This window comes from Macrotis lagotis, chromosome X (assembly GCF_037893015.1).
Source record: "Macrotis lagotis isolate mMagLag1 chromosome X, bilby.v1.9.chrom.fasta, whole genome shotgun sequence".
Taxonomy (NCBI): domain Eukaryota; kingdom Metazoa; phylum Chordata; class Mammalia; order Peramelemorphia; family Peramelidae; genus Macrotis; species Macrotis lagotis.
In genome coordinates, this window is record NC_133666.1 from 122,419,805 (window position 1) to 122,447,292 (window position 27,488).

The 27,488-nt window shown below is 34.8% G+C and overlaps 1 protein-coding gene across 1 annotated transcript; it reads right to left on the bottom strand.

The window, feature by feature from the left end:
* Positions 1-21,116: 21,116 nt before the first annotated feature.
* On the bottom strand, positions 21,117-27,132 carry COQ7 (coenzyme Q7, hydroxylase). Its single transcript, XM_074201252.1, has 6 exons — positions 26,931-27,132; positions 24,187-24,365; positions 23,115-23,229; positions 22,895-23,034; positions 21,622-21,690; positions 21,117-21,289 (listed from the first exon to the last, which is right to left on the bottom strand). Exons 1-6 carry the CDS (start codon positions 27,004-27,006, stop codon positions 21,212-21,214), a joined length of 657 nt encoding a protein of 218 aa, XP_074057353.1. The 5' UTR covers positions 27,007-27,132; the 3' UTR covers positions 21,117-21,211.
* Between the last annotated feature and the right edge of the window lie 356 nt (positions 27,133-27,488).

A 27,488-nucleotide genomic window follows, 5' to 3' on the forward strand; every position in this document is an offset into this window, starting at 1 on the left:
CCAAAAGATCACTGGACATTGGATGCTTTGATTCACAAAAGGAGCATTTTTGACAGAATCAATGAGATTTCCTTCTGGCCAGAGAGACTCATATTTACTCATTTTCCTGAAAGGGGATAAAATGAAAGAGACTTCCCAAGTAAAAGTGACATGCTTGGCATGAGAATTAGCAACCAAAAGAAAAGAATAGAAAATTCAGAACATTATTGCTTTGAGCTTTCAAATTTATGCTTAGGATGAGACAAGCTTAGCAATTTCCTCACCTATTTATGATCTCATCCAGCTCAAAATGTCTATTCCTTTTTTTTTTACGTCTCTCATTGCAGTTATCAGATTCTATTTTGTTTAATATAGTCCTTTGCTCCTAAAGACACTTATGCCAGAACCATGCAATTTCAGAATTAGAATAACATCAGAAGTCATCTGGTCCAGTGTATAGCTTTTTTAAAATCCCTATAATGTAATTAACAAGTGTTTTCCAGTGTTTGCTTGAAGGCCTCCAGTGAGAAGAAGTCCACTGCATAACCCATTTTTGTAGAGCTTTAATTATTATCAAGTGTTTATTTGTTGTCAGTGAGTCATTTTTCAGTTATGTCTGACTCTGTGAGACACCAAGGAGTTTTCCTTTGCCATTTCCTTCTTCAGTTTATTTTACAGATGAGGTAATTGAGGCAAGGAGTGTTAAGTGACTTGTCCAGGGTTACACAGTCAGTAAGTGTTTGAGGTCAGATTTGAACACCAGAAGATGAATCTTTCTGACTCCAGGTCTGGCACTCTATCCACCTAGTGCCCCAGTTTTTAATTACAGCAAGAATAAATTTAACACTTTTTAATTTTCAATGATAGTTCCTAGTTCTGAACCATAATGCAAGGTAGACTAAGTCTAACCCCATAGTTCTGAAACATTTTGCTCTCAGAATCTCTTTACATTCTTAAAAATTATTGAGGACTCCAATGAGCTTTTGTTTGTGGTGATTTCATACACACACACACACTATATATATATATATATATATATATATATATATATATATATATTAGAAATTAGGGGTGGCTAGGTGGCGCAGTGGGTAGAGCACCGGCCTTGGAGTCAGGAGTACCTGGGTTCAAATCCGATCTCAGACACTTAATAATTACCTAGCTGTGTGACCTTGGGCAAGCCACTTAACCCCATTGCCTTGCAAAATCTAAAAAAAAAATGAATAATGTAAAAATAATTTAAGCATAACAACTCATTACCTGTTAATATAAATTGCATGTGTATGAAAATAACTATATTTTCTGAAAAAATTAATTAGATAAGTGGCCTTGTTTTTATTTTTCTGTAAGTCTCTTTAATGTCTGTCTTGGTAGACAGATGTATTCTCATACCTGCTTCTGCATTTAATCTGTTGTGATATATTGTTTTGGCTAACATTATGAAGAAAAATCTGACCCTACACAACTTTGTAGTTGGAGGATAGAGAAGTATTTTTATAGGCAAATTACATCTTGCTATTATTATGAAAATAGTTTTAACTTCAAAGATTCCTTGAAAGAGTCTTGAGAACCCCCAGAGATCCAAGGACCACTTTCTAAAAATAAAAGTCTAACTAGTTTTTGTAGTCTGGTCCTGAGTCAGGCTAATCTAGTGCTTGGGGTTTAGAAGAATCAAAAAAATGAGATACACATACACTAGCCTGATCATTGATAGAAGGATTATTCATTCATATCATGGAAAGGATGTAGCATTCATTCATTTGAGATTAGTTTTCTTGAGGGCCAGCCATGTTGGTCTGTTAGAGAAAAGACGGAGGAAAAACTTCTGACTCTTGTGACTGGCTTTTCTCACTTACAAGAAAGCTACATCAAAAAGCAAGCCTTGGGGCAGCTAGGTGGCACAGTGGATTGAGCATTGGCCTGAGCATTGGCTCTGGAGTCAGGAGGGCCTGAGTTCAAATCCAGCCTCTGACATTTAATAATTGTCTAGCTGTGTTCCCTCGGGCAAGTCACTTAATCCCATTGCTTTAAATTAAAAAAAAATTAAAGTTTAGCATTATCCTCCTGATCCAATTCTTCAAACTTCTAAGTAAAAAAATAACTCAGCTAGCCCACATGGCAGATATTGTTCCTTCTACACTTCTTTTCCATGTGATAGGTCTTCAGATAATTGAAGATAGTTATCAGACATTCCCTGTCTTCTGTTCTCAAAACTGAAGCTCCCGGTTCTTTCAAATCATCCTCATCTGGTATGATCTCAAAGTCCTTTACCATCCAAGATGCCCTTTTCTAGAGTCCTTCCAGTTTACCACATGTGGTGGTTGTCAAAACTGAACACAATACTCTAGATGTGGTATTTGTCTTAGTAAAGGCCAAGATTTCCTAAGAGGCAGTGTAGTGTATTAGATAAAGAGGTAAATTTGATGATCAAACTCCAATTCAAATACAACTTCATATATAAATATACATATATACATATATATGTATATACATATATATATATATATATATATATATATATATATATATATATATATAAAATGGTTGTGAAACTAGAGGCAAGACACTTAGCCTCTCAGTGTCCCCAAATAACTAAACTAAGTTACAAATGAAACACTGATGGAAGTATCATTTACTGATGAAATCAAAGGTTAGAACCAAAAATTTTAAATGACATCATGTTCTTGGCTCCCATTATCACACTCTTACTCGTTGCAACCCCCTTAGATTTTCAGAGCTCTCTTAGGTACATTTTATACCAAGGTATCCATTTATTGTTGCCATTCAATTGTGCTCATCTCTTTGAACCCAATTTGATGTTTTCTTGAGAAAAATACAGAAGTGGTTTACCATTTCCTTCTCCAGCTCATTTTTTATAGATGAGAAAAATGAGGCAAAAATGATTAAGTAGCTTAACCATGGTCACACTCTAGTAAATGTCTTAGGTCAAATTTGAACTCAGGTCTTCCTAGCTCCAAGATAGCACTCTATAATACACTGCATCACCTAGCTTCATTCAGTGATGAGGCTAGAAGTCAGATTAAAAGGTGTTGAAATGTGAGTGGAAGAAGAGAAAGTAGAGGAATCTACAGTAATTTTATCCTTCTGAGAGTTTTAATCTATTTCACTTTTTTTAATTTAAAAATATTCTAACTGGGAGTATTGCCATCCTTTTTTACAAGCCAATTTTGACCTGTCAGAAACTTAGAAATGATGTTTTAAAGCTTTGAATCATAAAATCTTTAATTATTTCTATTCCTTTTTACAGCTAACTCTGATTTAACACCTTCATTTGACTATTTTATACTATAATTAAACTGGGAGGCTTATCATGAAAGCAATACTTTACTAACTTCCTACATTGTGAGATTTGTACATGGAAACATGCCATATTATTCATGGAATAGTCAGTTAATTCACTTGTCTAGCAATGGATAAGTCCTTTCAGATGGACTAATTCCCAAGTCCATTTTCTCTTCATTGTATTTAACTGGGGAAATCCTTCACCTATTTTTCCCCCTTTCTTAAAGGATTATTTGTTTAAAGGTAGAAAAACTGGAGAAAACTTGTTTATCTTTTTGTGGGCCTCTCCAAAGACCTGTTTCCTCAATGGGTGAGAATGGCAACACACTGTGATGGAAAAAAAATGGATCACTCGATTTACCCTCTGATCCAGAATTATATCTTTCTTTAGCAAAGCCATCTGTGGTGGTGCAAATGATACACCTGAGGTGTATTTTAATGTATTTTTTAAACCTACATAAAGGAACATTCCAAAGCCCTTAGATTTTAAAAGAACCTAACAATCCCCATTTTAATTTAAGTCAATGCTGTGAGGATTTGATGCAATAATTTAAGTCTATGTGAGTGAAAACAAGATGCAAACCAACTGATCTGGTGTTTTCTTATAGTGATGTAACCTTGGCATTATGCTTGACTCTTCATTGACCCTCATCTCATATATTCAGTCAGTTGACAAACCTCTTCTTTATTCCTCTAAAAAACATCTCTTGCATCTGATCCCTTCTCTCATAGGGCCTTTCTCCTAGATTACTGCAACAGCCATTTCATTAGTCTCCCTGATTCAAGTCCCTTTATTCACTTTGTTCTATCCTCCACACAGCTGCCAAAGAAATATTTCATAAGCTCAGATCTAACCATTTCACTGCCTATTCAATAAGTTCCATTGAGTCCCTATTGCCTCTAGGAAAAAAAAAATCTGTTTAACTTTTAAGGCTTTCATGATCTGACTCCAATCTCCAGCCTTATTGTAAAACACTCCCTACCCTGTAAGCTGACATAACCAAACTGGCCTTTTCTCTGTCTCTCAGTCACAGAAACCTATCTCTTATCCCCAAGACTTTGTCCTAGTCATCCCTTTTCTCTAGAATGCTTTCCCTCCTTTTCTCTGCCTACTGGAACCCCTTTCTTCTCTCCAGATGCATCTCAAACCCCATTTACTACTGAAGCCTTGATTCCCTTAGCTGTTAGTGACTTTCCCCATCATTTTGAATATATTCTTTTCATATTTATTCTGTATATATTGTACTTATATCTCCCATTTAAGAGTTCCTTTAGAATACAAATTGTTTCATTATTTGTATGTTTGATGACTATTACAGTACACAGTACAATGTAGATATTTAATCAGTGTTTGTTAATTGATTGATTAGGGTGTAGCTGGGTATCACAATGGATAGAGAACCAGCCCTTGAGTCAGGAAGACCTAAATTTAAATCTGACTCTAGGCATTTATAAGCTATGTGACCATGGGCAAGTTACTTAACCCTGTTTGTCTCAGTTTCCTCATCTATAAAATGAGTAGGAGAAGGAAATGGCAAATCATTACAGTATCTTTGCCAAGAAAACCCAAATGGAATTATAGAGTCATATACAACTGAAATAATTGAAAAACAGCAATAACAACATTGATTGATAAATAGCAAAGCTAGACTCTTGTAAAGGATTATTTTGATGGAGTAATTCTTTGTTCTGCCCACTTTTTTTGATATGTTTATAAACCTCTCCAATAAATTCCCTGTCCAATGTCTCAGTGTTGCATGTGGACAACCCAGGACTTTTAAAGACCATATCAATGGATGAAATGTAGAAGGTTCTACAGAGTGGGAAAGACCACGAGCACAAGACTCAAAAAAGCACTATATTCCTGTCATCCAATTATCAGACTGGCTAAGTTCAAAGGAGATAATTAACTAAAGTTACATCGATGATTTTTTTTGTCATAGCAATTCAGAGACCTCAAAGTATGGGGAAAGAGGACTTATGATTTGAAGCTATAAAAGGAGTGTGTGTATATATATATATATATACAGATATATATATATATATGTATACACACACACATATATATTATATATATATATATATATATATATTGACAAAAAACAAGACTTCCCAAAGTGTTGAAATGTGTCCATAAATATTCGTATCTTCAAACTAGTTATGCTCCATAGCACTTTCTATATTCTCTGTACCATAGTCATCTGTCTACTAAGTGTACTTTGGCTGGATTACAAACTCTTTGAAACATATGTGAGCTTCAAAAGTTCAGGAGATTGAGCTGTCAAGAGTCCAGGAGCTGGAGACCATGCCAAGATTTCCTAGAAACTAGGCAGTGACCCAGCCCAGGAGCAGAGGCACAGATTCCTCTATTAACTAGGATGCATTTAGAAGTGAACTTGATAGAGAAAAAGCTATAGAAACTATATTAAGTTTGAGCCTCTTCTTCTTCGGAATTGAGATGCTATTGGGGAAAGTGTGTGTAACTCCTATTCTTGATATAGTTCAGTCTTTGTCCCTTTGTTAAAGCTAACTGCTGTTAGTTGGTTAAATTAAACTGGGTTCTAAGGTAGTACATTAAGGAGAACAAACCAGAATGGTGATCTGAGTTGACAACATTATGGAAAGATACTCCACCCCTACAAAAGAGTATCAAAGATACTTAACCCTTAGAATCTTGAAGACGAGAATTAGTTTTGATCTGGTAAAACTGACTCATCTGAGAAAAAGTGGAAGATTGATGACTTAACTATTCCCATTTTACAGCTAACTAAACTGAAATAAAGATTAAGTGACTTGCCCTGGGATACCCAGGTGCCCTGAGGCTAGATTTTAATTGAGATTTTCTTAACTCCATGCCCAGTACTCTGTCCACTGTATCCCCTAGCTAGTCCCAAGTATTTTCCTATCTATGTAAGCTTCCACCTTGTTGAAATCTTAGGGTTATACTAAAAATATGATTTCATCAATGTGGAAATTCCTTCACTAAGATAAATTTAATTTCTCTCTTTATGTAGATATCTATATATAATTTTGAAAAATATATAGATATCTGTGTATATCTAAATATCAGTAGATATGATTTTGAGATACATATACATACCACTACAATCTGAATCTTTGAAAAGTTTCTTTTTTAAGTGACTTAAACTTGAATTTGGCTGCTTCCAAAATAAGGAAAACAAATTAGCTTCAAGAATTTACTTTACATTGTTTCCTAGGATTAATTGGGAGTACTTAAAGGTTTATTAAGTCTATCTCCCTGGTACGAAATATGAACCTTGTGCCATAAACACCCTTTCATGTGCTAAGGGTCTAAAATCAAGGTGAAGGCTCTTATTTTTCTTTTTCTTTCTGCACTTTATTTTATTTTTTTTCCAGTTACATGCAAAGGTAAATTTTAACATTTATCCATTTGCAAGTTCGTGAGTTCCACATTTTTCTACCACTCTCCCTTCCCTCCCCATGGCAGCAAACAATCTGATACAAGTTGTATATGTAAAATCGTGTTTAACATATTTCCATTTTAGTCATATTGTGAAAGAGAAATTAGAACTAAATGGGGGGGAAGACCATGAGAAAAAAGAAAAACCCATAAAAGAAATTTTAAAAAGTAAACATGGGGTGGTTAGGTGGCACAGTGGATAGAGCACCAGCCCTGGAGTCAGGAGTACCTGAGTTCAAATCCAGCCTCAGACACTTAATAATTACCTAGCTATGTGGCCGTGGGCAAGCCACTTAACTCCATTTGCCTTGCAAAAACCTTAAAAAAAAAAAAAGTAAACATAGTACGCTTTGTTCTACATTCAGACTCCATAGTGGGGTGTTTTTTTTTGGTTTGGGTTTTTACTATAACAGGTCTCTCATGATTTTCTTTGATCACTGAACTAACAGTGTTGCCGTTAATATGTACAATGTTCTGATTCTGTTCACTTCACTCAGCATCAGTTCATACAATATTTTCCATGATTTTCTAAAGTCCAGTTGCTCATGATTTCTCAATAGAATAATAGTATTCCAAAATAGTCATACACCATAACTTGTTCAGCCATTTTCCAAATGACAGGCATTTCTTCTATTTCTAATTCTTTGCCACTAAAAAAAAATGCTATAAATATTTCTGCACATGAGGGTATTTCCCCCTTTTTATGATCTCTTTGTTATATAGACCTAGTAACAGTATTATTGCTGGATCAAAGGGTATGTGCAATTTTATTCCTCTTTGAGGTTAATTCCAAATTTCCTTCCAGAATGGATGGATTAGTAATGTCCCAGTTTTCCAACTTCCTCTCCAGTATTGATCATTTCTCTTTTTTGTCATCTCAGTCAATCTGATAGGTGTAAGGTAGTACTTCAAAGTAGTTTTTAATTTGCATTTCTCTAGTCAATAATGATCTGAAATATTTTTTTCATATGAATATAGCTTTAATTTCTTCATCTGTTCATATCCTTGGACCATTTATCAACTGTAGAATGACTTGTATTTTTTTTTTTTTTTTTTTTGCAAGGGAATAGGGTTAAGTGGCTTGCACAAGGCCACACAGCTAGGTAATTAGTGTCTGGGGCTGGATTTGAACTCAGGTCTTCCTGACTCCAGGGCTGGTACTGTATGTACTGTGCCACCTAGCCGCCCTGAATGACTTGTATTCTTATAAATTTAACTCAGTTCTCCAAATATTTTAGAAATGAGACTTTCATCAGAAAATGTGGAAGCTCTTACATAAACAGTAATCATTTGCATTTTAATAGTATAATTTTATTCACATAGGTACTCCCTTAACTTCTGCAAATTGCCACTTATTTACAGAATAGCAGATAAGTCTTTAGAAGTAGCTGAAGTCAAGAAATTCATGACCCTGAAGCTGAGATCTTCAAGCCTCTCTGAATTTATCTAGGCAGGTCATAGGACAAATGGCTATATGGTCCATCACCAGATTCAGACTTTCACTATCTGTTTGAAGCCCTTGGAATTCTTTTTTATCACCTTTCTAGAGTAGATGCTAATTTTCTGATACCAGTAGAAGTAGGTTCTCTCTATCATATTCTGCAATTTAAACATTTCAGAATTTTCTCATAAGAGCATAGAGGTGTAGGTTATCCCATTTTAGAGCTGATGAAATTCCTATTTTATAGATAAAAGATGTTATTTTAGAGATGAACACCATGAGGAACTGAGAAGCTCACTATATCACAAAACTATTCAGTGGGAGAGCCAGGATTCAAACCTAGGTCTTTAAGACTTCAAATCCAATAAAGTTTTGTTTTAGCCCTTGACTCTGCAGTCCTCTATAGTTGAGTTTTTTTTGTTTTTTGCTGTTAGATTTTTGCAAGGCAATGGGGTTAAGTGACTTGCCCAAGGCCACACAGCTAGGTAATTAAGTGTCTGAGGTCAAATTTGAACTCAGGTCCTCCTTACTCCAGGGCCGGTGCTCTATCCACTGCGCCACCTAGCTGCCTGGTTTTTTTTTTTTAATACCTCTCTATTTCTCTTCCTTCATAGGATCATAAATCCAAATTTCTCACATGAAGAGCTGTGCCTACTACTTACACTTCTCAGCTATCCAGTTTCTATTTAATTCTCTGTAACCTGGTTTCTGTACCCACCAATTTGTTTTTGTTTTTTGCAAGGCCATTGCCTTGTGACTTTGCTTTTTTGCAAGGCAATAAGGGTTGTGACTCGCCCAAGGTCGCAGAGCTAGGTAATTATTAATAAATATCTGAGGTCAGATTTGAACTCAGGTCCTCTTGACTCCAGGGCACAGTGTGCTGTGCCACCTAGCTGCCTCTACCTCTATCCCATTTTGTTGAAACTAAATTCTTGAAGGTCACCAACTAGTTTATAATCATCTAATCCATTTCCTTTTTCCTCTGTGGAACTATGTACTCCATTAGATAAAATATGAGATGAAGTAACAAGAGATCTAGGTTCTGGTTCTGACTCCTGTCCCCTTAGCTGTGTGACTTTGGTAATTTGGCATTTTTGAGCTTTAGTTTTCTCTTCTGTAAAATAATGGAGAAAAATTAGGATAACTTCTGAGGTTTCTACTTTAAAAATCTTTCTCTCTCATTTTCTCCCTCCTGTTCTTTTCTCTCTTTTCCTCTCCCCACTTCTTTCCTCTGTCTCTGTCTCTCTCTGCTTTCATTAAATTTTCTATAGCATTTAATGCTGTCTTAGCTCCCTTGTCCTTTGATACTGTCATACTTTTTGCTCTCTCATCTTTCTTTTCTTGCCTTTTAACTGTGAGTGTTCCCATGTTCCCACTGTTTACTAGATGTCCCTGGCTTCAATTCAAATTCAACCTGTGTAAAACAATTCATCATCTCTCCCATAAATCTGACTCCTCCTGACTTGGCTATTTTTATCCTATTTCCCACCACTCTCACCATCCAAGTTTAAAACCTGAATCATCTTTGATTCATACATCTCCTTTGTTTTTCTAATCTTCATAATGCCTTCCTTCATATTTCTTCTTCCATCCATTCCATCATCTTTATTTCCTTTATCACCTTCAGATCCTATTTATCTAACAGTTAAACTACTACAGCAATCTCCAGATGAACACTGTGTTTCAGCCTGAACATCATTTCCAAAACCCTAAAATATTAATGTTATTATATCCTGTTACTGCTCAAAAAAAACTTCAGTGGCTTCCTTCAATCTACAGGGAAAAGTTTAAATTTTAATCTGACTTTCAAGGTCCTTACAGTCTGGTCCTACCCATCAATTTACTGTACTTCCTAAATCTTCCCAATGGGAAGATATTGCTCAAGGTAAACATCCATTTATTACCCCTAAAACAGTTTACTCATACTTCCTCCAATATTATGCTTTATTCCTTCTGCCTGGAATCTCCTTTTTTTACATTATTTCTTTTTAAAAATTGATGGATTTTATTTAATTTTCCAAATTTCCTCCCCCCTTTCACTCTCTCCCCTACTCATTGAGAAGAAATAGGATAACACATTATGCATATAAAGTCATACAAAACATTTTCACATTAATCATGTTGGGGGGAAAAAGAAGAAAAATAATGTGGTAAGATAGGTAATCTGGATATTTATCTGAGTTGATCAATAATTTCTCTAGAGGTGGGACAGAAATTTTATTATGAGCCCTTTGGAATTGTCTTTGACCATTGTCTTGATCAGAGTAGCTGAGCCTTCACAGTTTGATTCATCACCATAATATTGCTGTTATTACATACAATGTTCTCTTAGTTTTGATCGCTTCACTTTGTATCATTTCATGTAAATCTCATCAGGTTTTTCTGAAGTCATTGCTTTAATCATTTCTTTTAGCACAACAGTGTTTCCTCATAATTATATACCACAATTCATTCAGTCATTCCCAGGTTGATGGACATCCATTCAGTTTCTAATTCTTTACCATAACAAAAAGAGCTACTGTAAATATTTTTTGTACACATAGGTCCTTTTTCTTTTTCTTTTTCCTTGATTTCTTTGGATTATAGACCTAGTCATGGTATTTCTGGGTCAAAGGGTATATATGCATAGTTTTAAAGCTTTTGGGGCTTTAGTTCCAAATTGTTTTTTAGAATGCTTAAAGCAGATCACAAATATACCAGCATATTAGTTTCCCTATTTTTCCACATCCCCTCCAACATTTGTCATTTTCCATTTCTGTTTTACTAGTTAATGTAGTGATAGTTTTTTTAATGTGCATTTTCTAATCCAGTGATTTAGAACATTTTTAATGTCACAATAGCTTTAATTTATTCTATTGAAAACTACCTGTTCATATCGTTTGACTATTTATCAATTGGGAAATAGTTCTTCCTATTTTTTTTTTTTAGGATTTTGCAAAGCAAATGGGGTTAAGTGGCTTGCCCAAGGCTACACAGCTAGGTAATTAATAAGTGTCTGAGGCAATATTTGAACTCAGGTACACTGACTCCAGGGCCGATACTCTATATCCACTGTACCACCTAGCCACCCCAATAGTTCTTATTTTTGTCAATTCCTTAAATTTTTAAGAAATGAGACCTCGAACCAATTGTATACACCCCCCCCACATCTCCTTCTTTACTTCTAATTTTGGCTGTATTGATTTTGTTTTGCAAAATATTTTAATATAATCAAAATATCCATTTTGCTTCCCATGATCCTTTCCATCTTTTGTTTTGTCATGAACTTCCCTTACTCATAACTCCAATAGGTAATTTTCCAATGTTTTCATAATTTGTATATATCACCCTTTTTGTCTATATCATATACCAATTTTATTTTGGTATATAGTATGAGAAGTTATTCCATGGCTAGTTTCTGCAAACTGATTTCCAGTAGTTTTTGTTGAATAATGAGTTCTTGTCCCAGTAGCTTGAATCTTTGGATTTATCAAACACTAGGTTACTATGGGCATTTACTTTTGTGTATTATATATCTAATCTTTTCCATTGATCAGTCACTCTATTTCTTATCTAGTACTAGATCACTTTGATTTAATTAATTCACTTTGATATACTGCTTTGTAGTATAATTTGAAATCTGGTTCTGGTAGGGTACCTTCCTTCACTTTCTTCCCCATTATTCCTTTGATATTCTTGTTTTAGTTATTCCAGATGAAAATTTATTGTCTTTCTAGTCTATAAAATAATTTTTAAGATGTTTGATATGGCACTGAATAAATGCCCTAGATTAAGTTAGGTAGAATTGTTAATTTATTAAATTGATTTGGTCTTCTACTGAGCAATTAATATCACTCCAGTTGTTTTGATCTGACTTGATTTGTTGTTATTTGCTTTGCTGAACTTTTTCCTTTTTATTATTATGAGGATAATCTCCTGGGAAGGAAGTAGAAAAATAATCAGAATGAGGAAAACATAAAAACAAAAGATAGCAATACGATAATTTTTTCTTTTTTATAATAAGAAACCATAAAGACAAAATTCCTTGTTATCTCTTATACTTTGTTTCTTCCTTAAGGATATAATTTCTCTCTCATCACATTAAATTTGGATCAATGTATACCATGGAAACAATGTAAAGACTGGCAAATTGCCTTCTGTGAGGGGTAAGGGGGAAAAATTGTAAAATTGTAAAACAAAAAAATTGTAAAACTCAGAATAAATAAAATTTTTAAATAAAAGATAAAGAATCATAAAAAAATTAAATAAAGATAGAGAGGAATTGCTACAGATATAAAAACAAGTGCCATTTTCCAGTAGAGAAATGATCAAAGGATATGAACTTTTCTTAAAAAGAAAAACAAGACAAGCTATCAACAGCCATTTGGAAAAAACTTCCAAATAATAAATAAGAAGATAAATTCGGATCCAAACAACTCTGGTGTTCTACCTCATACCTACAAGAATGACAAGGATGACAAAAATGAAAAATGCCACTTTGCAGAGAGTTATGCACTTATTAGTGCATTATTATGTACTATTCTGGGAAGCAATTCAGAACTATACCCCTAAAGTTACTAGGTTGGGTATAGGCTTTGACTCAACCATACTCATATTAGACTGATACCCCCAAGAGATCAAAGACTATGGGAAAGAAGCAAAGATACAAAAATAATTTATGTTATTTTAGATTTATAAGTATAGAACTAGAAACAAAAAGAGTGTCTATCAATTAGAAATTAGATAAATGAATTATAACACAAAATGTAACAGAATATTATTATGTTCTAAGAAATGACAAAAGGGATAGATTTAAGTGAAATCTGAGAATATTTGTATGAACCAAATCAAAATCAAGAAAATGCAACAAGGAAAAAAAATATATAATAAATTATAAAGTTGAACTACTTTGAAAGACTTAAGAACTTTAATCAATGTATTGACAAAAAAAATGATGGGTTAAGGTGCAGAAAAAGACATATTTTCAGACATAGCCAATAAACAGATTTTTTTTTTTGCTTATCTATATTTACCAAGGTAAGACTTATATTTGGTGGGAAACTTGTGGTTAGAAGGTCAAAAAGAAGAAACCTTTCATATATATCAAAATATTGTAGCAGTACTTTTTGTTATAGCAAAGAATTAGAAAGAAATGTTCATCAATTAGGGAAAGGCTAAACATATTGTGGTACATGAAAATGATGGAATATTACTAAGCTGTAATAAATTATGAATATGACGAATACAGAGGCATAGAATGATCTTTATGAACTGATACAGACAGAAGTAATCAATCAAGAAAACAATATGTACAATGACTGCAAAATTAAAGTAATCTCAAACACACAAAATAAGATGTTGAGAAATTATAAAGAATTAGTTTGGTTTTCAAAGAAGAATATATCCATTTCACCCCTTTTCAGGAGTGTGAGGACCACATATGTGGTACATTACTAATATTTTCAAACATTTTAGATATATTGATCAGTTTTGTAACTTTTTTCTCTTATTTTTTTGTCTTTGAAAAATACTGTTTCTTATATGAGGTAACTTTCTTGGGAAATAGTAGGAAAGATTTGGCTAGGTAGCATAGTGGAAAAAGCACAGGCCTTGGAGTCAGTAGTACCTGGGTTCAAATCCGGTCTCAGACACTTAATAATTACCTAGCTGTGTGGCCTTGGGCAAGCCACTTAACTCCATTTGCCTTGCAAAAACCTTTAAAAAAATAGTATGTTCGGGCTCTTGTAAAGAAGTTGCATCAAACTCAAATAGAAATGGATCCCTTAAAGCCATATATTGACTTTAAAACTCACATATTAACATTATCTATATTTCATTGCTATTTCCCAATTATATTATATATATATATATATATATATATATATATATATATATATATATACACACACACACACATATACATATATATTAGTTTTTGTAAGGCATTGGGGTTAAGTGGCTTGCCCAAGGCCACACAGCTAGGTAATTATTAAGTGTCTGAGACCGGATTTGAACCCAGGTACTCCTGACTCCAGAGCCAGTGCTCTATCCACTGTGCCACCTAGCTGCTCATCCCAATTATATTTTAATCTGGTTCAGGCTGCACTCAGAGAGTTTGACAGTTCTGCTGTAAAAGATTTTAAAAGGGCAAAAACAGGAGTTTACATTTTATCTTAAAGGTAATTTAAGGAAAATCATTTTGGTAATTGTATAGAAAACAGTTTGAAGTGGGGAGAAACTTGAAGCACAGAGACCAACTGGGAGTATAATGCAATAGGACTGGTAAGAGGAGATGAGATCTTGAATTAAGGTTAGGCTTTAAGCGAGGTGATGGAATCTCACAACACTAGAATTAAGAGTGAGGCTTCCAGGGCAGCTAGGTGGCACAGTGGATAGAGCACTGGCCTTGGAGTCAGAAGTACCTGAGTTCAAATGTGGCCTCAGATACTTAATACTTAATAATTACCTAGCCGTGTGCAAGCTACTTAACCACATTGCCTTGAAAAAATCTTAAAAAAAAAAGAGTGAGGCTTCAAAGATAACATGGAAGTTTCTAACCTGAAGTCTAGAAGACTCCAGAAAACAGTTCTTCTCAACAGAAATAGGGAAATTCTTTAGAGGACTTGGTAGGAAAGAAAAAATATCTGTTTTGGCTACATTGTGTGAAATTTTGATGATATGGGATTGGGGAAAGAGACTGGAGAGAAATATGTGAGTTAAAATTCATTTGTACAAGAATGACAAATCTATAGAGCAGATGAGGTTATCAAGAGAGAGATTATAGAAAAAAGGTCTTCAACAGAGTCTTGGATATGGCTAATGTGAAGAACATTGCGAACAGTAGTTAGATAGGTAGGAGAACTAGTAATTATATAAGTCTTTAAGTTAATCTCTTTAATGTCACCCCCCCCCAAAAAAAAACCCCAAAACCCAGAGAAGGGAGATGGGAGGAGATAGGAACAAGAGCACATATAGAGAGACTAGTCTTGGCTAGGAGAAGGATCACCTCATTATTAAAGGCTGATATCAACAGGTTTCAAAATGTAGAGAAAGGGAGATGAGCTTCTAGCAAATAGCATCTATTTTCTCAGTGAAGTATAAAGTCTTCAGCTGAGAAGGTATGTAGAAGATTTAGTGTGGGAAATTTGAAAAGAGAAGTAGAGATTTGGAGCTATTTCTATAGTAAGGGAGATAAAAGATCCAATTAGAGATGAGTGAAAGACTTGCTTTACTGAAGTTAAGACCCAATTGAGACTGATTAAGCCTCTCTAGTCACCTCACAGCCCACATCATATTCACCTCCAAACATGATTTTTCTCCCTATTAAGACTATAAGAAAAGGATTCTATATTCAAGAATAGAGACTTCACAGGCCTCCCAAGAGATTTTGACATCTTTCTCTTATTTTTGGACAAAAACGTATAATTTTAAAAAATGAATTGGGGGCAGCTAGGTAGTGCAGTAGATAGAAAACTGGCCCTGGAGTCAGGAGGACCTGAGTTCAAATCCAACCTCAGACACTAGATAATTAACCTAGTTGTATGACCTTGGGCGAGTAACTTAACCCCATTAAACAAAAAAAAAGAAAAGTATAACCATCCTTATGAACTGAATGTATATATAGTCTTATAAGTAGAAATATTATCTTGAAATAAAGAAGTCCAGAGTCCCTATTCTACTGTTACAATGGGGCCCAAGCTGTCATATTGTCATATCAGACAACTAACAAATGAAATGCAATGGAAGGAGTGGTAATGAGGAAAGCAGTTAGCTCACCAACAATACTCTTTTGCATGACTAAATGTTTACACAGTGATTTTCTAGAACATTCTGGCAACAGGTTTCAATGATAAGTTTATGTTACTTTTTAGGCAATGAGGCTATGCCATGGACAGAGTTTTGGATTTAGTATCAGGAAAAGCTGAATTCAAATCTTGCTTCAAACACTTACTAGTTTTGTGACCCAGAACAAAAGACTTAACTTCTGTCAACCCTGGTTTCCCCATCTGTAAAATACAGATAATAACAGTATTCACCCCACAGGGTTAGAGTGAAGAATAAATGAGATAAACATATGTTTCGGTATTTGCAAACCTTAAGGCACTATTTAACTGTTAGATTCTGTTATTGTTTATGTCATAGAAAGTGGTGGACAACTGAATTGGATTATCAGGATGTTTTCCTAAATGCATGCTTTACATGAATGCATAAAATACACTATAAATATATTTCAAAAAATCAAAATGGATTATTTTGTATCACAGTACAAATGAGTATGGTTAGATTTAGACTGGTTTCAATCCAAATTAATCTTGAGGAAAGGGATAATCTTCATGTTTGAAAAATTTCAAAACATAGTATAATGCCACACACTTAAAGAGCATTCAAATAATATGTAACTGGTAATGTTTATTATCTTGTGCCAAACAGTGTTCATGTTTAAATACATCTAAAGTATCAGGCAGTAAGTACAACAGGTGACACCTTTAGTTATTTATTATTTCAATAAACCTGTTGGGAAATTGGGAATGGAAATTATAGCACAAAAATTTAGTTGATTTGTTGAACATGGTATATATAATTGCAACTTATTTATACCAGTTGATGAAGGAAACTTAAGGCTATTTCTCTCCAGCTGTCATAGCAATGAATTACTTGCAGAAAACAGGGATAGAGAAACAAAGTAAAGACTGACAGTGCTTTCTGTGGGGGTGGGGGGTGGGGAGAGGGAAGCAAGATAGGGGGTAAAATTGTAAAACTCAAATAATATCTTTAATAAAAATTAATTAAAAAAAAAAGAAAGTAAGTTGTGGGCTGGGCAGTCTTCTCTGACATGCTGGTCCAGTCAAGCTCAGCTTGGCTGTCCTTTTGTTTCTGTCTTTCTTTACCTACCATTTTCTTACGTGCTGTAACTTCTTTTAATAAATTTTTATTTTTCTTTAAAGAAAAAAAAGAAAACAGGGATAGAAACTACTTTCCAAATTAAACAATTTAGAAAAAAAGGCATAGTGTTACACTGAATAAGGCAAAGCTTGAAAATTAAATTCTAAAAAACATCTATTTCATACTTATGAAGTCTTGGAGTGGTTAAACATTAAGAAGCTCTGACATGGGGCAGCTAGGTGGCACAATGAATAGAGAACTGGCCCTGGAGTCAGGAGGACCGGAGTTCAAATCCGGCTTCAGACAATTAATAATTGCCTAGCTGTGTGACCTTGGGCAAGCCACTTAACCCCATTGCCTTAAATAAAAAAAAAGCTCTAATATTCTACAACTAAAATGTCTTTCTAAGTTTAAGGAGAAATTAATTATAATTAAAAAATAACGGTTACCCTAGTATAAAATAGAATATGAGTTAATATATGTGCCAGACTTTTGTATGTCATCCCTTGGAGGAAAACAGCAAGCAATCCTTTCCTAATGAACCAAGAAAGTCAACCAGAAAACAGGATTCCATTCCTTTTGTACTATTCACATTTTGCCTAACAAGTTATAAGCTATATTTAGACCCCAAGAATTAGATATAATTTCAATCACAGACATAATTTGAAATGCAGTGATTTGCAAATTGTTAAATAATTGGGCTCATTGTCTGAAGCAAAACCAATAAAGTTCCCTAAAGTTCTTTGTTCCAAGTTTGACCCTGACATTCCCACTAAGCATCCCTGAACAAGTGAATAATCTCTTGCCTATCATTCCCATCATTTTGCCACTCTTTCCGTATTATAGATAGAAGAGTATAACCATCCTTATGAGAACACATTTAGAAATAAAGGAATGGATGGTATAACCAGATGAGATACCTATCTTGAAATGAAGAAACATAGAGTTCCTGCTCAGCTGTCACAATGAAATTCAAATAGTTATGCTTTAGGGGCGGCTAGGTGGCATAGTGGATAAAGCACCGGCCCTGGAGTCAGGAGTACCTGGGTTCAAATCCGGTCTCAGACACTTAATAATTACCTAGCTGTGAGGCCTTGGGCAAGCCACTTAACCCCATTTGCCTTGCAAAAAACTAAAAAACAAAAAAACAAATAGTTATGCTTTTCTTCCTCAAAAACAAACCAGTGAGTGAAATTAAGTTGAAGGGAGAGGTAGTGTGCAAAGCAATAAGCTTTCATGGAATTATCACTGTGTTATATTTCAGAAATCAATAACTGTATTGGATATCAAATAGGCCATCTTTCTGAATCACAGAAAACATATGGTATTTTGGGGATAGGAGCACCCTCTGGTGGACAAAGTGTAGGCTTTCTTACCTTTGGCAAATCCCAGAACACAACCATCCCACAGGATTTCTTAAGGGAAAAGCAGTCTGTTTAATCACAGCAGTCAGGCTGCCATTTTAGGATACAAGAAATAGAAGGTATAATTCCTAAGAGACAAATCCTTGGGGAAAAGAAAAAAAGAAATCAAATTGATTCTTCTCTTGAAAATTCTTTTGCCATGCCCAGAGGCAAGGTGCTTTTAGGGCTCTAACACCATTTTTGAAAGGCCTTTTTCTTTATTTTACATGTTGTTCTATTCTAGATGGCTCCTTAGAAAGGAGTAAGGTATGTATGTGAGTTGATATACACTGAGTAGAGGGAGAAAAAAACTGTAACCTATTGTGGAAAATCATGTCTTTTCTGACATAATCACCCATTTTATTATTTATCATCATATTTGGTTGGTATTCATTTTTATGTCCTATTTTCCCTGAAAGGTCAGAAAGGTAAAGCAAGAAAAAGACAATATGGCCATGTTAATATTACAAAGAAAAGATATAATGATATTAAGAACCAAAGAGGGATTTAGAGAAAGCAATTTCCCTGACCTTGTTCTGGAAGTTATCAAAATTAAAATAAATGAATAAACAGCTCACATATTCACTGCCTCTAAAGAATTCACTAAGCAAATAGCAGTAAACAGATTTCTCATGTAAATTTCAATCACAATGCAACGTATAACTACCAAAACACATTATTCAAACTTATCTCTTTATGAGGTTAAGAAATATCACATTCCTAGAAGGCGAAAGACTTTATCACCATGGAGGTTAAAGGTCATTCTACTATTTCTCCAATCCATCCTGTAGAGGAATCCATCCAGTAACAATTTCTCCATCCATCATATAAAGGAATGTTTTTCTCTACAGCATGAAATTTTAAAGTCCTGTATTTAGATGATGATTCCTTTAAAATGAATGCCTCCACTCATAGCCCAAATGGTGGAGAGGTTATCATCCTTGCCCTTCCTAAACGTTTTACAATCTTTCCCTCAACACTCCTTCTTTCCTCCCCTACCAAAAAAAAAAAAGCCTCTTAGTCTTCTAGGTCAGGAAGCACAAAATCAGATGTAATATGCAGCTTAAGAGCTGTAGAATTACAGAGCTGGACAGCTGCTCAGAGGTCTAACCCTTCCTAAATTCCAAACCCTATTACTATATGCCCAACAACTATAGTCACATATTTTTAGGGATATTTGTTCTGATACTTAGACCAGAATAGCCTAATGGAAACTGCATTTCAGGGGTTAAAAAAAAACCCAACCTGGCTATCTGTGATGGAGAATACCATCTTTATCCAAAGAAAGAATTGTGGAGTTTGAACAAAGACCAAGGACTATTTATTTATTTTAAGGGGAAAAAAAGTTATCTTATTATGTAATCTTGCTATCTCTTATACCTTATTTTTCTGCCTTCTGTGGGGGGTGGGGGAGGGAAGCAAGATTGGGGGAATATTGTAAAACTCAAAATAAATAAAATCTTTAAAAGGAAAAAAATACCCCAAACTTAGGAAGCTAAACAGTTGCTTTTCAGGCATGTTCTAGATCTTAGGATTCATGACATAAAAAAGAGTAGATGGTCACTTATAACACTGCATCCAACATAAGAATTTGGAGTATAAAATATTTTTTTAAATTCTGATTTAACAAAAATATTAAGGAACACAACTTCATCTGGACATATATAAGGAAGTTCAGTATAGATTTGTGGGGATCCAAATAATCCCAAACTAATTGCTATGGTTACTACTTGAATATTCAATCAGAATTGAATTTGTATCTTTTTAGCAATACATATATATATATATATATATATATATATATATATATATATATATATATATCATGTCTATGTGGAAGGCTAATACTCAAAAACATAGTACTTTTCTACAAGTTTTTGTTAGCACTTAATCCCTACAAATGATTAAGAATCCTAAGAACGTTTTTTTTTGGGGGGGGGAGTTACAAGGCAATGTGACCTTGCCCAGGGTCACACAGCTAAGTAATTATTAAGTGTCTGAGTCCACATTTGAACTCAGGTTCTCCTGACTCTAGGGTGGGTACTCTATCCACTATACCACCTAGTTGCCCCAGAATCTTAAGTTATAAAAGATACAATATGATTATTTTAGTTATGCTGGGTCAATTTCTCTAAAAGTGCTCTAAAAAACATTCCAAAAGATAAGTTTTTCAAAAAAAAAAATGAAAATCCAAGTTAAAGAAGCCCTGAAAAAAAAGCCCTTTCCATTCTGCATGAAAAAGGGCATTCTAATTTAAGTGAGAATTTAATACGGGGAAAAGAAGTCTTGACACATCAATCTTAAACTATACTAATGGTTCTTAAATGACTAATTTTATGATGCCAAGGAATTCTGATTCTATTCTTTTAAATATTTGTTAGTTTGGTGATCATCCAAATATAATGATTAAAGATGAAACTAAAAATTAACTCTGTTGCAATGTCAGCACATATATATATCTCTGAATGTCACCCTGTGACATTAAGTAAGTATATAGAAAAGTAAATAGAAAAGTCACTGAACCCAAGTGGCTCCAGAGGAGAAAGTGAGGCTGGTGACCCTGCATAGCACTTAAAGCCAATTCACTTTCATGTCATGGCAGCATCTCCCTGATGTCATGTTCTTCAAGAACAAACAACAACAGCAACATATAGAAAAATCAAAAGATTTTTTTAAAAGTAGAATTATTTATTAACAAAATTCACAATAATTAAGTTCACATGTGCAAATATAACTCCTTCAGTTACTATCATATTTTACATAATGTCACAAAAAATTATTTTAAATTCGTTCTGATAAATATATTGCAGCTTTGCATCCAACTTGAATAGCACCTTTCAAAATGGCATATGCTGGTGCCTAAAAAGAAATATAAGATTAATTAGTTATATAGATTAGTTGTACAATGCAGAATTGCAAGAAACATTTTCATAGTCCAAGATATAGTAAGTGACAAATTATTTACTTTATAAAAAACAAGAGTGTTGATTTCTCACATTTGGGAAAGAAAGGCCACTGGGACAAAAGAGACTGAGAGAGAACAAAAAAACTGTACTCCCAGTTCTGAATAATTTACTAAAGAAATGTATCATAATTTTTCTCATTAAATCCATTTTCTCCGGCAACCACTTTACTTTCCAAATCACAGTGGCCAAAACCCAAAAGCAAAGTGTAAATGACAAGGTACCTACCAATTCTGCATCATGTTCAAGTCCTGTGTCATGGTGTTCTAACTCCTCATCCCGAAATTCTTTAATTATCTGGTTAAATAAAAATAATAGCAAGACAGTAATAGCATTTAGACAAGAAAATACAAATCATGCCTTCAGATAGCCTGGAATCTCATCAAGAACACTAAATTCCAATTCAGAACATTTGGATTTTTGATCCCAAGTCTGCTCCTGAGACTACTGGCATGACTTTGGGACAAATAATTAGGCTGTGTGAGATTATGTCCTTATCTATAAAATGGGTATAATATATTACTTAACTACCACATGGAGTTGTTAGAAGAAAACTGTTTTGCAAACTACAAAGCATTATGCAAATGTTAAAATTATTACAGTATCTAATTTTTATATACAATTTTTTTGGTTTACAAAGCATGCCACATTCATTATTTTATATATACTGTTAACCATCAGTATATATTTCTTTTTAATTTTCTTGGGGCATCTTATATTTGAGGATAAATGGTAGTTAATGAATGTATTTACTTTTACTGATGCTTTGTATATTAGATTAAGCAAGGGTCAAAGACTAACCATATATAATACAAACTTACCTACAATTTTTTCTTCTGAGTTAGACCCATGTATAAGGCAGAAGGACAAAAAAAAATGTGCATAACACTTCTTAGCTAACTCTCTTCTAAAGACTTTGGCACTTATTACCTTGAAACTGAATTGGCTTCAAGAAATAGATCACATGAAATGAAATATCTCCAAAAAATTTAGAAATATAGATATAAAGGTAGAAACATTTTAAAAGATTGATGACCAAGTAATTCTATATATTTTGTTTGAAAATTAATTAAAAAATTCTCTTTATTCTTTTGCTTGACCTCTGTTCATGCTAAAGGAATTTGTTTAGAATTGGCCAACAGTGAAAGTACTCTAAAGGCAGATAGATGGCACAGAAGATAGAGTAGCAGCCCTGGAGTCATGAGGAACTGAATTCAAACACTTGAACTTATTAGGTGTGTAACTCTGGGCAACTGAACCTTCACTGCCTTGCAAAAAAAGGAAAGAAAAAGAAAAGAAAGCATTCTGGTCTAGTCTTGCCCCAGTTCTACCACTTACTATCAGTGGGACTTTCAGTAAATCACTTAAAAATCTAAATCATGCTCTTATAAACTAAGAATTCAATGAATTTCTAAGATCCTTCAAATTTATTTTTAAGTAATGCAAATTTTTACATGAACCCTTTTCTAAATCAGTCAAATTCCAAAACAAAACTAAACACCTGAAGGAGTTCTTCATACTTTTCTGGATCCTCTTCCATTAATGTCCTAATCTGGTTGTTATAATGGTGTGCAATTGACTCTTCCACAGCCACAGTGCAAGCCATTGCCCCTTGCTTCCCAAGCAAGGCTGTTCCAGCACCTGAAATTGTCCACATTATAAATAATTTTCCATTCTTAGACTCATTTAGGTAAAATATATTCACTTAAATGGATACTCACCCAATACAAATCCCATTACATTCCAAAGGGGCATCAGAATAGTTGGTCGGACTCTAAGTTTAACCATCAACTCATTAAACTTTTTCAAATGGGCCTTTTCTTGTTCCCACATTTTCTGCAAGAGAAACAAATAGAGAATTTAATCACGCCATAGACACACCTAAAAAAGATTATACTATGTGCTTTGGAAACTACATTTTTCTCAGTCTATTACAATGAAAAGGAAATCAAAGTAGAAATGTGAGGGAAAAACCTCTCTCCTCCCTACCTTTACATATGCTTTACATTTAATTTTGCCCCAATTCAACTGAAATCATTCACTTTAAAAAAAAAGAAAACAAATGTCCAATAACATCAAGTACTAGTTTAGTTCATTTCCAAATTAGTTTATGATATTTATAACTTTTCTGCAAATACCACAGTACTTATATAAAGATAATAGATCTGTACTGACAGAAATAGAAAGAACTGAGATCTATTTTGCTCATTTTAAAATATGAAAAGTGAGAATAAAAAGAATCGTCATTTGATTCCAGAATGCTGTAATGTAATAAATAAAGTATCCTTAGGGGCAGCTAGGTGGTATAATGGATAGAGCACCAGCCCTGGAGGATCTGAGTTCAAATCAGACCTCAGATGCTTAATAATTACTTAGCTGTGTGATCCTGGGCAAGTCACTTAACCCCATTGCCTTGCAAAAATAAATTAATAAAGAATCCCATACTTCTCACAAAAATCTAAATTAAGACAAGGCTAATTACTTGTCAGTTTTTGCTTTCAGCTTGCAATTCCTCTCAATAGTGACCAATGAACATCACTATAATATCAAATGTGAAGTACAGAAGTCAAAATATTTAAATTAAAAGGAACAAAAACTTTGAAAGTTCTCACCTTTTGAGTTTCTCTCTTCCCCCTTATAAATTAGCTTAGTCTTTTCCTCAAAAACAAATTAAGTGGGAATGACAACAATTAAGAACTAGAATTACCTACAAAATACTATTATATTTACTTATAATCAGATAAGTATATCAGTGGAACAAAATATAAGAAGCAAAGATTCATATTTACAGACCTGAATAACTGGTCCAACATTTGTTCTACCTAGTACAGCCATTTGTCCGGCATATATGCGGTTTGCTCCATATTCCCCTGCATGATCTACCCAGATGATACAATCTATGGTGGCATGGTTGACATTTTCATAAGTCATTCCTCTACTGCAAAATCTGATGCTGGCATTTCTTGCATAATCTATGAAACAAATTTTACTTTGTGAGAATGTAGTTATAATAGTTATAATAGTAGTAGTTATAATAGTTATAATAGTAATAGTTATAATAAAGGTGACTTTGTAAAGACTAGGCAAGAGTTAAGTCTTCACTTTACTGTTATTTTATTATGTTATCTTTTATTGATTTCCTCTCAAATCTATCCACATTTCTCTATTGTCCCCTCTTAAATATTCTCATTATGATTTGCAAGGGCTATTGCTTTCAAAAAAGACTTCCATCTTCTGTCCCTTCAAATCAGCCTCACTCTACAGTCATAACATTCAATTCAACAAGTATTTATCATGTCATTTATCTGAGAACCTTTCAAGAGTTCTCTGGTCTCTTAAATGTAATTTAAATTCCTTATCCTATCAAATTTCTCCACAAATCTGGTAAAATTCTACCTTTCTGGTTTTATCTCATACTACTTTCTATACTACATCTAAGCTGAATAGCAGTTCGAAATATATGCACACCTAGATATGTGTATATATGAATATATGCACATATGCATAATATACATATAAACAAAATAGACATCTAGGTGGCACAATGGAATAGTGCTGAGTTGGCATCAGGAAGACTTATCCAGCCTCAGATACTTACTAGCTACAAAATCCAGACTCAGATACTTACTAGCTATGTGACTCTGGGCAAGTCGCTTAAACCTGTTGGGCTCAGTTCCTCATCTGTAAAATGAGCTGGAGAAGGAAATGGCAAACCATCTGAATATCTCTACCAAAAGAACTCCAGATGAGGTCACCAAGAGTAAACATGTCTGAAAAGACTGAATAACAAATATACAAATATATTTGTGTGTGTGTGTGTGTGTGCGCCTGTACACAAACAAAATGTAAAGAACCTATGTGTATATACATATTATTGTTTTTCCATCACATGAGGGATGTGAAGCCATGAAACACAACTGAATTGGATTTAAGTGAGGAAGAGCTGGGCAGAGACACCAGCCTCACTTTCTCCTCAGGAGCCATGTGGGTCTAAGAACCATTGGAGATGACTCTGGATGTAGATAGAGAGGAAACCTAGGCCTTTTTAAGCTAGGATCATTATCAGTTCTCAGTTTGACTGAGGCAACACCCATTCAGTGATTAAGGCCAATTAAGAAAGAAATGAGACATTGGGTGGTCTCTTTAAGTTAGTCCCCCTCCCCCCAAAAAAATCTGGGAAGGAAAGACTAAAGTTCTCTGCCAAAACAGAAATAACTGCTATTTACATTTACTCAGCCAATATGGAAACAAACAATAACCAAAATGTGCTTGATCTGGGACTATTGTTAGTCAACTGAAGTATTGACACATAAAGGAATGTATCTACATACATATATATATATATATATATATATATATATATATATATATATATATATATATACTTAGAAAGGTTCCCTATGTTGGGCAGCTGGGTGACAGAGTGGGTAAAGTACCCAAAGTGGAGTCAGGAAGCCGGAGAGAGTACCTAACTTGGTTTCAAGTTTAATCTCAAACACTTACTAGCTGTGTGACCCTGGGCAAGTCAATTAATTGTCTGCCTTAGTTTCCTCATCTGTAAAATGTGATGGAGAAGGAAATGGCAAACCATTGCAGTATCAAAGCCAAGAAAACCCCAAATGGGGTAAACAAAGAGACACAACTGAACAATAACAACATACATACTCTGCATTTTCCTACCTTTGAGTCAATATTTTGTCACAAAATGTTAATTCTTACCAATGTAGTACATTTAAAAAAAAGCTTTGATTTCATACTCATATACTGTTACCTAACAGAATACCCTGCATATAACTGGAACTTAATGTCTGCTGAACTGAAATTACTTGTCTACTATACATATTATATTACCCAAATACAATAAGCTGCTAAACTCCTGTAAAGTTCTTATGAGCAGTATAGTATTTATAGACTTCTTTTGAATTCCTTAAAGTATGTAATGGGTATATAATAGGTTCTCCACAAAAGCTTGTTTCTAATGGGAAAGGACTATTTAGGTGTTTATTATCCAGGCAGGATATTTCAAGCACATTGGTGACAACTTGTTAAGTCTAATATTTAATAAGCATTTTTCGCTTTTACTGTCTTCATGGCACATGTCTGGTGGACAGAGAACTGCCCTGGGAACCAAGAAGATCTGAATTCAAGTCCCCCCACTGACACCAAAGTAGCCACAGAACCTCTCGGCAAGTCACTTGCGAGTGTCAGTGCTCTAGGCCACACTGAATCTTAGGGGGGAGCTAGGGCCCTGCAGTGGTAAAAGGGTGCTTCCCATACCAATGACATCACAACTCCGGTCCCAACCCTATTTCTTCTCTTCGACTTCTTTGCCTATATGTGGTAAAAAGGCCGGCTAGGCCGGTGGCCCAGTTCATTCCGCTGTGGGCTTGGAGTCAGGCCGCCGTGTGCCCCTGGACGAAGTCCCTTCTCAGTCTGTTTCCTGCGTGTACAGTAGGGACGGTACAGTATAGCAGCGCCTACTCCCACTGGGGTGTTTTGGGGGCTCGCCCTCGGAGACCCCGTTCCTCCCTCTTTACCTGAGGGGACCCTCCGAGCTCCAGAGCACAGTCTCCAGAGCGGAGAAGCCGCAGCCGCCGCCGTGTGGCCCACCATCGCCCTGACCCTGGCCGACTGACCCCGGTGTAGGAGCTGGAGATCGCGCTATCAGCGCATCCTGATGACGACTCACGGACGCGCCGACGGCGCGCTCCTAGGACGCGACTCTTCCTCCCGCGGCCTTGGGTGGGGCAGTGATCCTCATTAAGAAAACTTTCGCCTCTTCTTGAGGTGATCATATCGTCATTGGTCAACATCCAGAGATCCTATTGGCTGGAAAATATGGTCAGGGCTCTTATTGGCTAAGAGGCAGGGCGAGTACCCCGTAGAGCTTGAAATACGCCTGCGCATGGGGAAATAAAAGTAGTGAAGTGGCTCTGGACTGGGAGGGGTCTCTAATCAACTTGGTGTGGAAACAACGCGAGTCATAAATTTCTCTTTGTCCCAGTGTGCATCCGAATGGCAAGAAAAATGGGGTGAAATTAGCTAATGTGATGACAGAAAAATATGACAAATTCTGCAAAGGATGTGTATGTTGT